Source organism: Platalea leucorodia, assembly GCF_965183815.1.
Source record: "Platalea leucorodia genome assembly, chromosome: 11".
Lineage (NCBI taxonomy): Eukaryota > Metazoa > Chordata > Aves > Pelecaniformes > Threskiornithidae > Platalea > Platalea leucorodia.
This window is the reverse complement of record NC_138833.1, coordinates 17,794,899-17,808,880: the sequence shown is the minus strand read 5'-3', so window position 1 is coordinate 17,808,880 and position 13,982 is coordinate 17,794,899. Positions and strand designations below refer to the sequence as shown.

Sequence of the window (13,982 nt, the reverse complement as noted above, 5' to 3'; positions counted from 1 at the left end):
TTTGACAAAGCCATCTGGGAGACAAATAGCAAGCCCGTTGTTTTCCACATGCTAACAGATTGTTTATGTGTTCCAGAATTTTCCTAGAGCTTGAAGTTAAGATTGTTTATATTCTTTCCTTTCTCAAGGCACACACACTGTTTTCTCTTCTCCAGGCTTTTCTCTTGTGAGATGTTGCCTATCAATTCACTGAGTTTACCAAAATCTGTCTTTGCTTAGGAGAAGCCTAAAACCAGCAAAATAGAAACAACAGACTAAGGATCGCAGACTGACAACCAGTACCATCCAAATTGCCCTTGACGTTCATATTCTCAAAAAGCTACACCCGTCAGCTACGGTCCGGTCTAGCAGAGCTTCCCGTCCTGTGGTTGTCATCATCTGCTGTACCGAGAAAGTCCGTAACAGGCTCCACAAGGTTCCTGTGCCAGCGGTGCTCCTGCCGTCAGGTGCCGGGGCAGCTGTAATCTCCCGCTGCTGTGCACTGGATGACTCTGCTTGGTTTTCCAGCCAGGCATCCGGGAACGTGCATGGTAGCGCCCAGTTTTCTTTCATTTTAACCATCAGTCAGATTGCTTAGAAAAGATCCTCCTGCAGCCTCAAAGCAAGTATACGAATCCATGGCACAGAGGGCAACATCTCTTCTTCTTCGCCTGCCTGTTATTCCTGACAAGTTGCACACTGCTAAATTAGTATTCCAGCCATAGTAATCGTCCAAGCACGTCTCTACTGTGTCACAGGTACAATTTGGATCGTGATTAAAAACTTTCAGCTCCACTTGTTTATTCTCATCATTTCTCACAAAAAAACCATAGAGAATTTCACAGGACCAACCCACTTCTTGTTTTTTGTAATCTTTTTCAAAACCCAGGAAGAGGAGGGCACCACTGACTGGGATTGAGAATACTTCATGTGTTTGCACAATTCCTGCCCTTGCTGTTGGGCTTTTTGGGTGGATGGGGTACGTCTCTCTACCTGTGCAAACAATCAACCTACAAAAGGTTTGCCTCATTTGCATATACTAATGTTTGACGTGCGCACGTTGGACTGTTACTTTTTTCACATTGGTTAATTTGACCTTAGGATGCAAACTGAAATAAGGGCCTGTTCAAAGAGAAGCACAGCTGCCTAAATGCCGGGTAGACTCTCAGAAATGCCATCCTTAGTGTGGATACAGACAAATAGCTCCATCAAGGCAGAGCCAGCCACAGGTAGGATACTGAAATAAGACCCTTCACAACAAAGCCAAAAAGGAGGAGGCAGAAGCTCACCCATCCCTCCTGCAGACCAAAGAAGCACAAAAGGAATTTATTGAAAAGCCAGTCACCGCCGAGAACGCTCCCTCTGTTAAGACTTACTTTCTTTTATCAAAGTAGGCCCCTGTGGGTGCTCCTCACCGAGCAGTCCCAGCTTTGCCCTCCGTCCTGGGCTGGACTATGAATCAATAAACAAACACAAGTCTTCCACAGCCCCTCTCGAAACCCCCCTGCAGACCTCGCCTGCGATGCGCCTCCCCGCACCGCGGGGCTCGGCCGGCCGCTCCGGGGCCAGCCGCAGCGGCGGCCCCGCAGCCCCGCTCCCGGGGCCGGGCCGCGGGGCGGCGCTCGCCGGCCGCACCTCGACGGGCCGGGGCCGGTGGGGGCCGGGGCCGGTGGGGGCCGGGCCGGGGCCGGGCCGGGGCCGGTGGGGGCCGGGCGTGCCGAGGCGGGGCGGCGGGCGGTGCCAGGCGGGCGGGCTGCGCGCAGCATGTGAGCTGCGGCCCCGCTGCTCTGAGCGACCGACGCCGGGCTCCAGCATGGGGCTCGCCCTGCTGCTGGGGCTGCTCCTCTCCCGAGCCGGTAACAGCGACCGGAGCGCGGGGCGGCGGCCGGGCCGGGGCGGGCCGGGGCGGGCTGGGGGGCGCGGCGGGGCAGGGCGGCGCGGCCCCCGGCCCCCGACCCTCTCCCGGCGGGAGGCGAGCGGGATCCGCGCCGCCCTGCCCCGGGGGCGCCCGCGGCGGCTGGGGGCGGCGGCGGGGCCCCTCGCTGCTGGCGGCGGGGCGGCCGGGGCTCCCCCGGCGCCTCCCGAGACCTCGGGGCTCCCGGCCGCCGCCCGCCTCTCCTTGCCCGGCCGCCGGCTGCGGCGGGCGCCCCGCTGCCCCGGGGAAGAGCCCGCTGCTCGGACGAGGAGAGGCGAGCTGCTGCTCCGGCCCGAAACGGGAATGGCAAGCGTGGCTGTGACCGACGTGGAGGGACGCTCCGGGGAGGGGAGGCGGTTGCCCTCGGGGCAAGGCGTGAGGAGGTGGCGGGGGACCCTCGCTCGCAGCGGCGGGGGGCTGCCGGGGGCCCCCAGCGCGGCAGAAACGGCACAAAGCCGGCATCTGCTGGAGCCGGACCTGCCCGCAGTCCTTGCTGTACCTCGCTCCCAATGACTTTGCCGAAAGCTGTTTTTGATACCTACCCTCCATCCCTTCCCCCTCCGAAATGCTCCAGGCTGAGTTTTCTGAGCTGAGGCTCAGTTTGCAAAGACCGATCCAGGGAGCTCCTGCAGAGATGGAGCTGTTTGTTCTACTCCGCCTTCTACTACTGCCCAGTCACAGAAGCCGAGGAGAGAAATTATTCCTCCTTCCAGTTCATCTCTTGTGCAGTCTTCATGGCTGATGTGACTAGAAATACAGAAATTACGAAACTGCTCTGAAGCATTCCTAGACCCTGGCTATGGGATGTCAGTGCTTTACACTAAGAAAAAACTGCTATATCGCTAGCACGGTGACTGCTATAAAAATGGGCTACTGCACCGAGACCTCAGTAGCATTTGCAGCCACATGATTACAGTAGATTTCCCACAATTTTCCATGTCCAAATACTAATGCTTCTTTGATAACTGTGCTTAATAAAGGAAAGGTTTCCCTTCTGCAATCGTCCTCTCTTTCAACAGCATCATGCACCAGGGGCATCAAAATAATACATCTGTGTGTATAGATAGATAGATAGATATGACAGGACGTGGAGTGAAAAGGGAGAATAAAGGGATATTGTATTACCTTTCCTTTTTTTCTAAGGTATAAATAATCATAGTCTGTGAATTGATTATTACCTTTTAACTTTTTTTTTTAAACTACAGAAGGGACTCCCCTACACGTGCATCTTTAACGTGTTTTGCAATAGGTCTAGGAAAGAATTACCTTTCTCATTCTTTCACGTTATTATCTGGAATACTAAGACAAGGTTTTAAAAAATTAAACAACATGTCAAGTATTAGGGCTTAAGACAATGCACAGCTATTAAATGATGTCTGTAGAGGAGGGCTGTTTTAAATTTGAGGTTTTCAGCAGCTTCACCTGAAGCATCTGGTACAGGCCTGTGGTAGAAACACAGTCCATGCACTTACACCCAGCTCTGCTCTACCCTGGCAATTACCGGGTCACTTTAAAGTTTTAAAAACGTCACGTCAAGCTGAGGTGCTTGCTGAGCAGAGCTCTTAAGGCTGGGAAAGCGCATTGTGTCCTTGTAGGAACTTCCTACGCCAGCTGCTGCGAGCCGGTGTTGGAGATGGGATACTGGGGGAGCTGGTGCTTTGGTCTGGCCTGGTGGGGTAGAGCAGTTCGCTCAGTTTAGAGTTCCAAAAGCTACTGGAGAGAGCGGACGGATTTGCTATTGGGAATTTGCACTGATTGCAGCCTTACGGGATGTAATCACACTCGGAGCGTTCATTAAGGTTGTGCCTCGGTGTGATGCCTAACCAAAACCCACTGTCCTGGGTACAAAGCATTTCTGATGAGAGATTTGTTTTTCAGGGAGCTTATAAAGTCATACAGTCTGTACGTAACAGCCAGATGAACAACAAAGTACAAGAAGTTGCCTGAAAAGCAAAGAAATTTGTACAAGTGAGACAGAGACACCTAGATAGCATTACCGGGCTGTAGGAAAAGTAGAAAGTTTGAGAAGCAGACTAGCATAGAATTATGCAGCCTACTGCTTACAGCAAATAAACTGGTGAAGCCAGCAAAAGTGAAGGAAGTGAGAGACAAATTAGATGGTGAAGACGGTATACCAGGTCATACGAGCTGTACCAAGATTTTTTTTCTAATCTGTAGTGAAGGCAGACTGAAATAACACTACTGCACCTGCCAAACAAGAGGATGATAGGTAAGATCATGTACCCAAAGAACATTAAAGGTAGATGTAAGGCTCAGCACAGTCATTTCCTAAAACCAGCCAAGCAATATTGTCCTGAAGGGAAGAAACGTACTAGCCTATATATAAATTTTATTGGTAAACAGTCTTGTTCCAGGTCTTCATTATGCTTTTACTGTAAACGCAGATTCATATACTACAGAAATGAAGAAAGGGTATGGACTGAATTCACCTACCTGTGACAACATCACCCTAGGTATCAACCCAGTATTACCCTTAGGAGACCACAGTCCATATAAAAATTTTTAAAAGCTGAAAAAAAGTCTAGTTTTAAAGATTATATTGTTAAACTCAGATTATCTAATACTTCAACATAAGGTGGTGCGTGTGTGTGTGTGTGTATATGTATATAATCAATGCACGTGTTACGCAAATATACACACACATACACCGAGATATAGTCAGAGTTCACAATCAACCAACAGATGAAAGCTGGCAGGCCAAGCCTGCATCCCAGCATTTTTGTCAGGGATTTCAGGGACTGGGTTCTATATACTTAAATTGATTGCATATCAGCCCTTCTGTATGAAGCTACTTGCATCTTGGGTTAAGAATTTAGTCTATTGTGCAAAAAATATGCATTCTTAAGTTTCCAAGCTCAGTAAAGTAGTTGTTTTTACACCCTACAAGTGGTTTTCTCAGCACATCTCTTCATGACCAGTATGTACTTCAGCAATGGCAGCAGCACGGACGCACAGCGCACAGTAGGGCGTTACTATGTGCTCATTGCACTGCTGTTTTCACTACCCAGGTAGAAGAGCTTCTTCAAAGCAGGCCTCAGCCACCCAGAGGTTTCCAGAGGGATTTACTACTCCATAAAATACAGAGCTGTCCCTGATCCTGGCCAAGCTGAAAGAGTTAAGGGTGATAAAAAAAGGTTGTATTAAACAAAATTATTCTTGAGGCTTTTCTTTAACCTTTTGTTCCATCTTTCATACATTAATACTCATCCTTTTGTTTCTAAATGGAGACAGCTGTTGTTCCTTACTACTCCATATAAAAGACCCCAACCAGTTCTGCCTCTTGAGAGGAGCCCTTACTGAATATAGGATGCCTACAGAACAAGAACAAGGTGTTTGTGTGGCATTCACCGTGATTGCTGTCCTAACAATCTTTTCCCTCCTTGACCAGGAGACCTCCTGGCTCTGCCAAGGAGTGACTGCATAGCAGCAGAACAACTGTGCCTCTCGGACTCTACCTGCAATGCCACCTACAGGATCCTGGAACACTGTGCCCTGGCTAAGACTCACATCCTTCCGCTGGATCACGACAGCAGGGTCAGATGTCTGAATGCAGAACTAGACCTCGGAAACAGCTCTTTGCTGCACTGCAGGTGTCACCGGCGCATGAAGAGGCAGGAGCACTGCTTACGTGTTTTCTGGACCGTTCACTCCAGCATGGCAGATGGTGAGATGAAATAATATGAATTTACAAGGTACTTACTAGTAAGGCTCACCCCTGCCCCCCATCTGAAAACAACTGCGAAAGGCCGCTTCCCAACACTGCAGGTATCGCTTTGCAACCGCATCTCCTAGTGAAGAGGATTCGTTACTGCTCTGTTTGATAAGCAGAGAAAACTGGCCTGGTCTGGGACCGGCCCTTCAAATACTCCAGGGACCCTAAGAGACAAAGATAGCTCCTCTGAGGCAGTTAGATTTAGTGCTGTGAGGTGAGACTGCTGTGAAAATCACCTCAAAATGGTCACGTCTGTCCGTCACTGAAAAGAGACGTGCGATTATGACCCACACGGTAATGGCACCCTTGAGCATGCCGCTTCTCTCCAGCTTTAGTGGGATGCTTTCACTTGGCCTCCCACTAAAGACCGCCTGTGCTGCACATCTCCTCACTCGTACTGAGGCTGAAAAAAACTAAATGACAATGTAGACCAGATTCCAGCCAGAGGAAATCTGATAACAAAATGTAATGCTGTTTTTACACACTAATACCTTTGCATCTCCAGCAGAACCATTCTTGGCATTTGGCTTTGAGCAAGACAGAGCATCTCTGAACTCCAGCCTGAGGAAAGAGCCAGGCACAAATAAGAAAAAAATCAAATTTAAAAAAAAAAACAACTGGTCACAAAGCATTTCTCCCACTGCATAAAATATCTGGTATCTTGCCTAGGTTATTTCAATCTGGAGACCTCTCCCTATGAGAATCCTGCAAATGAAGAACACTGGAAGACAGATTATAATAAACTGGCAGCTCTGTTATCAGGTAAGGATTGTAACGGTTACGTGATATAATACTGTCCTTTCTTATCTTTTCAGGGGCTGAAAATTATTAAGAAGAACAATTTGGGGTAATGGCCCCTTTAACCAGAGGAACGCCTGCTCTGGATACTTGCTTAAATTTGTCCCCCCTATCATGTGTAAATATAGCCACAGATCCAGGCCCATGAAACAGGGAATAACCACAATGATGCATTCTCTGAAACAAACACCCTAACATGAACCAATAAAAAATATGATTTTGTAACTAGTATAGCTGCAATGTCATACTACAGGCACATAGCAGGACTAATTTGCTTTGTTCTTTTTGATGTTCTCAATCTGGCCATCAAGTAAGGGCTACTCCTGTTTCCACACAGAATCTCTTCTGGAGACTTGCTTCATTGTTTCTGGGTTTCTTTTGGCTTTATAGGCTCACAGTTAGCAGGAGATGCAACAAATCCATGCCTGAAAGCAACTCATGTCTGCAATCTGAGCAAGAAGTGTGTTCGTCTGCGCACAGACTACGCCTCGATCTGCACCAAGGGAGCAGGAAGCGAGGACACGTGTGACCGTCGCAAATGCCACAGAGGGCTAAGGAATTTCTTTGAGAAAGTCCCTGAGGAATTCACCAAAAGGATCCTATTCTGTCCGTGTCAAGATGAACTTTGTGGAGAACGACGCCGGAAAACCATTGTTCCCGATTGTTCCTTCCAGTATAACACGAAACCCAATTGCCTCTGGCTTCTGGACTTCTGCTTAGAAGACCACATCTGCAAGTAGGTCCGGCAGCAGCGGACATTAGCCAAGAGAAGAGAACAGCATAGACACTGATAGTCTCATTTTCCTTCCTACAGATCCCGACTGGCTGACTTCCAGCAAAATTGTCAACCTGCAGACATGTCTCCAGATGGTTGCTCTCAGCACAACCATGCTGCATGCCTGCAGGCTTACATGGGGATGATTGGTAAGTGATATCCACAGGAACATACAGGGTGGATGCTTTTAGGCCACAAACTTGCAGGCACGCTCTGGTGCTGTGAAGGACCATCCTGCTCTCCTGCAGGAGATAGTGCTCAGTATACCATTAGGCCTTAGCCTAATTGATGCTAGTGCTCCCTCTTGCTTCTGAGGTAAATGCAGCCCAAAGACAGCTCTTCTATCGCATTTATCGCTCTACTTTGTCCCATCCTCTGCTGTCAAATCAGCAGCACTTGCCTGAGATTTCTGAACACCGATTTGCATGACCAGCTGGTGCAAAGGGCCTAAATGCCTGACCAACAGGGCTCTCTGGTCCTGTATGAACCAAGTAATCCCTGCTGCAGGAGTAACATCCCATCACAGCAGTGATTAAACATGACATTCCCTCACTGCCTGACTTCTAGACTCCTGATGGTTTGTTAGTGTGTACACACTGTCTTCTCGGAGCCAGCCGGAACATGGCACTACCAGCTGTTAGAAGGAAGGTCATCTTTGGTTTTAGGCGTTCACTGCCAACCTGCTAATACTTTCTCAGAGTGGCTCAAAAGAGGAGCTGTAAAGAGCAGCAATATCTCAGAAGCTGTAGATCTGGACTATACCTTCCAGTTTGCCAGATGTCTGTGCTGGTTTTGTGCTAAATGAACTCTGGCAGAACGGCACACTACGGGTGTGCAGCATTTCTTTGGCAAAAGGCATTTGGCCACACGGAGTTGCCAGCTACACAAGAAGAGTGAGCTCCTTTTGCTGCCATATGCCAGTACCGCAGTTGAGTCCCTGCAGACGCTTTACATCCTTCAATCTAATGCTTGCACCAACTTCAGTTATCAGTCTGCCTCGCCATCAGATTGCCAGAGTCAGGGGTAGCGATCTCCACACGTTCTCACAGCCCAGCAAGACTTCACGTAGATCCACCAGGCCTGGGTCACCTCGCAGGGGCTCCTGACCTCTCCCAGGTAACATGCATATCACAGGGGAAGGCTTCTGCCTCCAGGGCAGCATTCCTTTTAGTGTAATAGGACTCATGAGGCTTCTTTCATTTGGTGAAGTAAATCCTGATTCCAGTTTCTGGGGGTTTGGGACAGGCACGCCCATGACACCCAACTACGTCAGTAACTCCAGTGTGGAGGTCTCCCTGTGGTGTACATGCGAGAGCAGCGGCAACCAGAAGGAGAAGTGTGACCAGATACTCGGCATGTTTGAGAGCAACAAATGCCTTGGTAAGCATCAATCATATCAGAGAATCAGAGAAACAGCTCAGCACAGGGAAATTCAAATCCCGTTGATTTCAAGAACCTACGTTGCATTGCTCTTGCATATAGTTCTGTCTTCTTCTGCAGTGTCTCCATGATCTACCCAACCTATGGGACCAGCCTGGATCTGCTCTCAGAAGTGTTTCTGTATCTTTTGGCAACACTTCTGTTCATCTCAAACACCATGAAGCTATTTCCAGACAGCATTCAAATGAAGGGGTTGCAAAAATATCACAAGGGGAGGTCAGACATGCTGTATCCATAGGTTGCTGAGTAACCACGTCAGTGCCCCAGGATTCTGGGGTTTGGGTTCCCCTCCTTCTGCTCCTTCCCTATGCTCGCCTTTGGCCCTCACTTACTTGGTCAAGATAAATAGCTCCTGACACAGCCCGTTATTAGATTCAGCAGCATAGCAGTTACAAAAATCCTGTTACATGCAACTATGTAATCCTAAGTCTGTATTTCTTTTATCTCCCTAGCATTTTAGCAACAGACCTTAATAAGATTTAAATATTTTATGTTTGTAAAAGCTTCTAAAGGATATTAAAGAAACCAGCATCATTAGATAAATGATTAATATTTAAACCTATCTATCTCCTGCTGTATAGAAAAGCCTGACAGCCAGCCCTATAGATACACCTACAACCTAAACATCCCATCTGAGATACTACATACCTGCCCCTGACAAAGCAGACAGCTGGGAAAGTCCCAGAGGGACCCAAAGGTCCTCAAGTACAGTGCAAATTGGCTTTGCAGTCTGCTCAACCTCACAAGTAAACCCACAAACTAACAGGCCATTCACTGAACAGAGAATATGTCTTTTCTAAATCAAAGCCACACAGCCTGTGAGTGCATTTCCTAAAATAGCTTCCCTAGGCTTCTGTTCACTAGACTCCAAGGTCTGCACAAGAAAAGCACAATAAGACTCTTGCTTTACTTCTGTTTGCAGAAAATGCCATTTGGTCTCAAATGCACCTCAAGCAGACAGCTCCAGAAAGACAGGAGGACTTATTTTATTCGTCTTCCCTAAGCTTCCAAGGAGACAGTGCCAGCACATCTCTTGCTTCAGAAATGTCCCAGGTACGCATTGCTTTGTTGCCTGCACAAAGCAGCAAGTCAAATGGCCTAGAGACAGTAGTTGAAACCCTTGGATCTGGAAATGTGTGATTTTGGACATCAAAGCGAGGGATGCTAACATGCATGCAGAACCCTGGACCGCTTTACCTCGAGCTACTCCTTCCACAGACAAGCAGAAATAGGAGGCCGTGTTGCCTGGCCACAGGAGTTTTCTATAGTCTCACATTAGTGCTCAAAACTGGAGGCTCTGTAGCCAGACGTTTGAGCATAAACGTGTCTAACTGGAATTCATTCCTCCTTTTCGTTTCCTAGGTGGCTGAAGGGAAGACACAGCGAGACATCTCCAAACACAGCAGTATGCCTATGGCCTCCTCTGTATATTCTGGAGCTGCTATTTCTTGGCCGTCTCTGGCTCTGTTCCTGCCCCTATTGCTGAGCCCACGTTAATTTGGCATAAATGTCATCTTTCCTTCCCATATTATTAACCTTATTCCGTATCCAGGCACCTTCCATTACTGATTTACCTTTGGGAAACAGAAGGCTTCCAGAAAAGAGGAATGGAACAGCCTTAACCCAGAACGGCAGTCATCGAAAACCTCCCCCCAACTCGCACCCGACTTTCCCTGAATCAGTTTGCACTGAGCTCTGCAGACAGGGTACCCGCCATCACTTCTGCCATGTTAGCGTTTTGAGCAACAGACAGCTAATATTCCAGGGCAATATTTTAAAACAAAGGTCCGAGTTCTGTCAGAACTTGTGCAGGGTTTAAAGATCACCTGGTCCAACCCCCCTGCCATGGGCAGGGACATCTTTCACTGGATCAGGTTGCTCAAAGCCCCATCCCACCGGACTTCGAACACTTCCAGGGTTGCGGCATCCACAGCTTCTCTGGGCAGCCTGTTCCAGTGCCTCACCACCCTCATTGTAAAAAATTTCTTCCTTACGTCCAATCTAAACCTGCCCTCTTTCAGTTTAGAACTGTTGCCCCTTGTCCTGTCACTACAGGCTTTGGTAAAAAGTCTCTGTCTTTCTTATGATCCCCTTTATACATTGAAAGGCCACAATAAGGTCTCCCCAGAACCTTCTCTTCTCTGGGCCAAACCACACCAATTCTCAGCCTTTCTTCATAGGCGAGGGCTTCCAGCTCTCATCATTTTCGTGGCCTCCTCTGGACCTGCTCCAACAGGTCCATGTCTGTCTTGTACTGGGCACCCCAGAGCTGGACGCAGGACTCCAGGTGGGGTGGGGTAGAGTAGAGTAGAGTAGAGGGGGAGAATCACCTCTCTTGACCTGCTGGCCACGCTTCTTTTGATGCAGCCCAGGATACGATACGGCTTTCTGGGCTCCAAGCGCACATTACCGGCTCATGTCCAATTTTTCATCCACCTGTATCGCCAAGTCCTTTTCTGCAGGGCTGCTCTCGCTCTATTCATCCCCCAGTCTGTATTGATATTAGGGATTGTCCCAGCCCAGGTGTGGGACCTTGCACTTGGCCTTGTTGAACTCATGAGATTCACATGGGTCCACTGCTCAAGCCCATCAAGGCGCACAGTACGGCCTACCATCCTAAAGACTGGAAGTCCGCGCTCTAGGGTGGGTTGCAAGTAAAGCTCAATAAACATACACATAAAGTCCCTGGGAAACACCAGTTCTGGATTACTGTCAGTTCCCTTTTCAAATCCATTCTTCTAAGTATATGAAAAACACCATCCCAGATCAAGGACACTATACTACAGTTTATATATTTGCTCCTTTCTGTTTTGCCCCTTGCAACTTATATATATCATCTATTTTCATGGCTAGCAACAGACTTGGGTTTTGTGGGTTAAGATGGATTTCCGTGCTCAACCCCAGTAAATTTAGTCTTATCTAGCAAAGGATGACCTTGCCTGGCCTCGTAGCTCATTGAAGCTGTATCGACCACAAAACCCCTGGGACATTCAGTTGCAAAAATCTCTGGGAGCTGCAGCTACCTTGTACCTCTCCACATATTCAAGTTGTCCTCGTCCCCTTCCACGCTGCCTGCCCAATCTCCTCCTCTGCCAAGCTCTACTTCATGACCTGTTTATTCTGAGTGTAAATGTGTGCACTGTGTAACTGTTTTGTACTGCATTTGCCTGTTAAAATGTGGTGTTAAGTGAATATTGATTTCTGAGCATAGGTTAATAGTCCACAATCAATTGTGTGCAAGAGTTGCCGCCTCAGCCAGCCTACGCTTTCAAGATAGCTAGAAACTCAGCTCAAAGCAGCTCCTCCATGCACACGTATAGTGCCCCTGGCTCATCCTATGAGATACAGCAGATCTGAATATTATTATACACAGCCAAACAATATTACACTCCTGAACAGATGCAGAACAGGTGGGTATTTCTTTTTACCCTGTGCTTTATCTGTTGCCAGGGAAGCACGAGCTAGGTAATATGCTGTGGTTCCCAGTCGCTGTCAGACGCCTTCTTATTACAGAATCTTACACTGTCATGCGTATCAGACTAATTGTCCTCCTGCAGTGGTAATATTTCCATTTCAAATTCCAGCCTTCTCTTTACTTCCTGGGCAGGTAGGGCAAGGAAATCACTGCATGCAGCAGAACCATCTCCTCTATCGCACGGAGAAGCAACATCTTATTTCCATGACGTAGGAACAAATACCATGTCTTATTAATAAAGAGGAGTACGAATGCTGGTATTTCCGGTTACCTACTGAAATATGGCTATTTGGATCAAGAGACAGCACTGTTGCCACATGTTTGCTACCATTCTTTAATGAAAACAGAGTCCATGTTACCATATTCTAATACCTACACTAGACCATCCTCCATATGGTCGGACTAGAAACGCATCAAGACTCTTGACTGTAGCGTAATAGCGTCTGTCATCTCCAGAATTTAGTGGAGAGTGACAGGGAAGAAGAAAATGTTCTTTCCAATATTGCACAAATCAGTGAGGATAACGGAGTAGATTTCCCTGAGCCGTCTGTACCACACACAGCGTACTGCATTCATCTTCCACTCATCTGCACTGTGATCTTTCCTCCTTCCCCACTTCAGTGCTCTAAGACAGGTTGATATGGAAAAAGGTATTAAAACATTTTGTTGCTCATATTCAGGGCACTGTGGACCTTTAGCCCTGTACCCCTACTAAGGTGGTTATTGATTGCAATTGCAGCCTCCTGTCATGTCCTGGATTACGTAGGAAAATGTTTGACACTCAGGCAAATCCTGCTCTAGACTGAAATTAAAGCAAAATGTGTCAGGTTAGGTTTTTCTCCAAGTGTCCTTGTGTCCCTTTCGCATGTACATGTGCACCATTATATACACGGCTGCCTCTTAGGCCTGTTCATCAATAACTGCAAACAAAATTCACCTCTAAATACACCTGCATTCACAGGTACTCGCACTGCTATGAGTACAAACCCATTTTCAGTTAGACTTTTGTGACACCTGATCTCCAAATATCACAGTTATTCAGCTACACAGCATACATGTATGCACAAGTATAACTACTACTGGAAGTGTCATGCCAATATCTGTATCGGTTCAGTTCTGTTAGCACCACTGATGTTCAAAGACTGGCACAGTTACGTAAACCCGTTCAGAGCAGTTCTTGCTAGCCAGACTACAGGGCAACTTACAGAAACCCCTCAGCTTCTATTCCCCAGAAACTGGAATACAGCATCCTGTGAGTACCTTTGGTCTAAATACAAAAAATAATCTAATAAAAATTCTCTATCCTGACAGGCTTAACATTGAGCTCTCAGCAAGCATATACAAGGAGGGAACCTTCTAATTGTTGTAATGTAGATTATTTTTAAAAGTGTAAAAATAATGCCAAAACTCACTAATAAAATTTATCTTGCAACTCTAGAAGTCTCCTGCCTTCCTGTGCATTTAATAGAAGCTACATTCCTTGTCTCCTACTGCTGGAGGCATTACGGGAAAGAAATTTAAAGAACAGAGTTAGACAGAATCTCTTACAAAGCAATCTTAACAACTTTTACAGACATCACTCACTGTCAGGTACTTCAGACGTGGCTTCTAGAACTCTGACATAGCTTCAGATCCCGTAACATGGTCTAATGTAGCGTTTACAAAGGGCATTCACGTAGTCCTTCTCCAGCAGCAGCTCAGTCACTGTGTTAGTTAAGTTGTTTCTTGTGGGACAAGTGGGAGTAGCAATACACATTTCTTGCCCGAGGTCATAAGCAAGGTGATGCCAGAGATAAGCCTTGAATTGGGAAGTCCAAAATTATTGTGTCCTTGCCTCATTAAAATCATTCCCACAGCCTCCAACAAA

General features: G+C 47.4%; 1 protein-coding gene across 1 annotated transcript; it reads left to right on the top strand.

Annotated features, from left to right (window-relative positions):
• Positions 1-1,792: 1,792 nt before the first annotated feature.
• Positions 1,793-10,137, top strand: GFRA3 (GDNF family receptor alpha 3; the record flags this gene model as incomplete). Its single annotated transcript, XM_082323728.1, has 8 exons — positions 1,793-1,835; positions 5,304-5,579; positions 6,297-6,389; positions 6,816-7,161; positions 7,240-7,349; positions 8,446-8,580; positions 9,563-9,693; positions 10,003-10,137. 8 exons carry the CDS (start codon positions 1,793-1,795, stop codon positions 10,135-10,137), a joined length of 1,269 nt encoding a protein of 422 aa, XP_082179854.1.
• Positions 10,138-13,982: the final 3,845 nt, after the last annotated feature.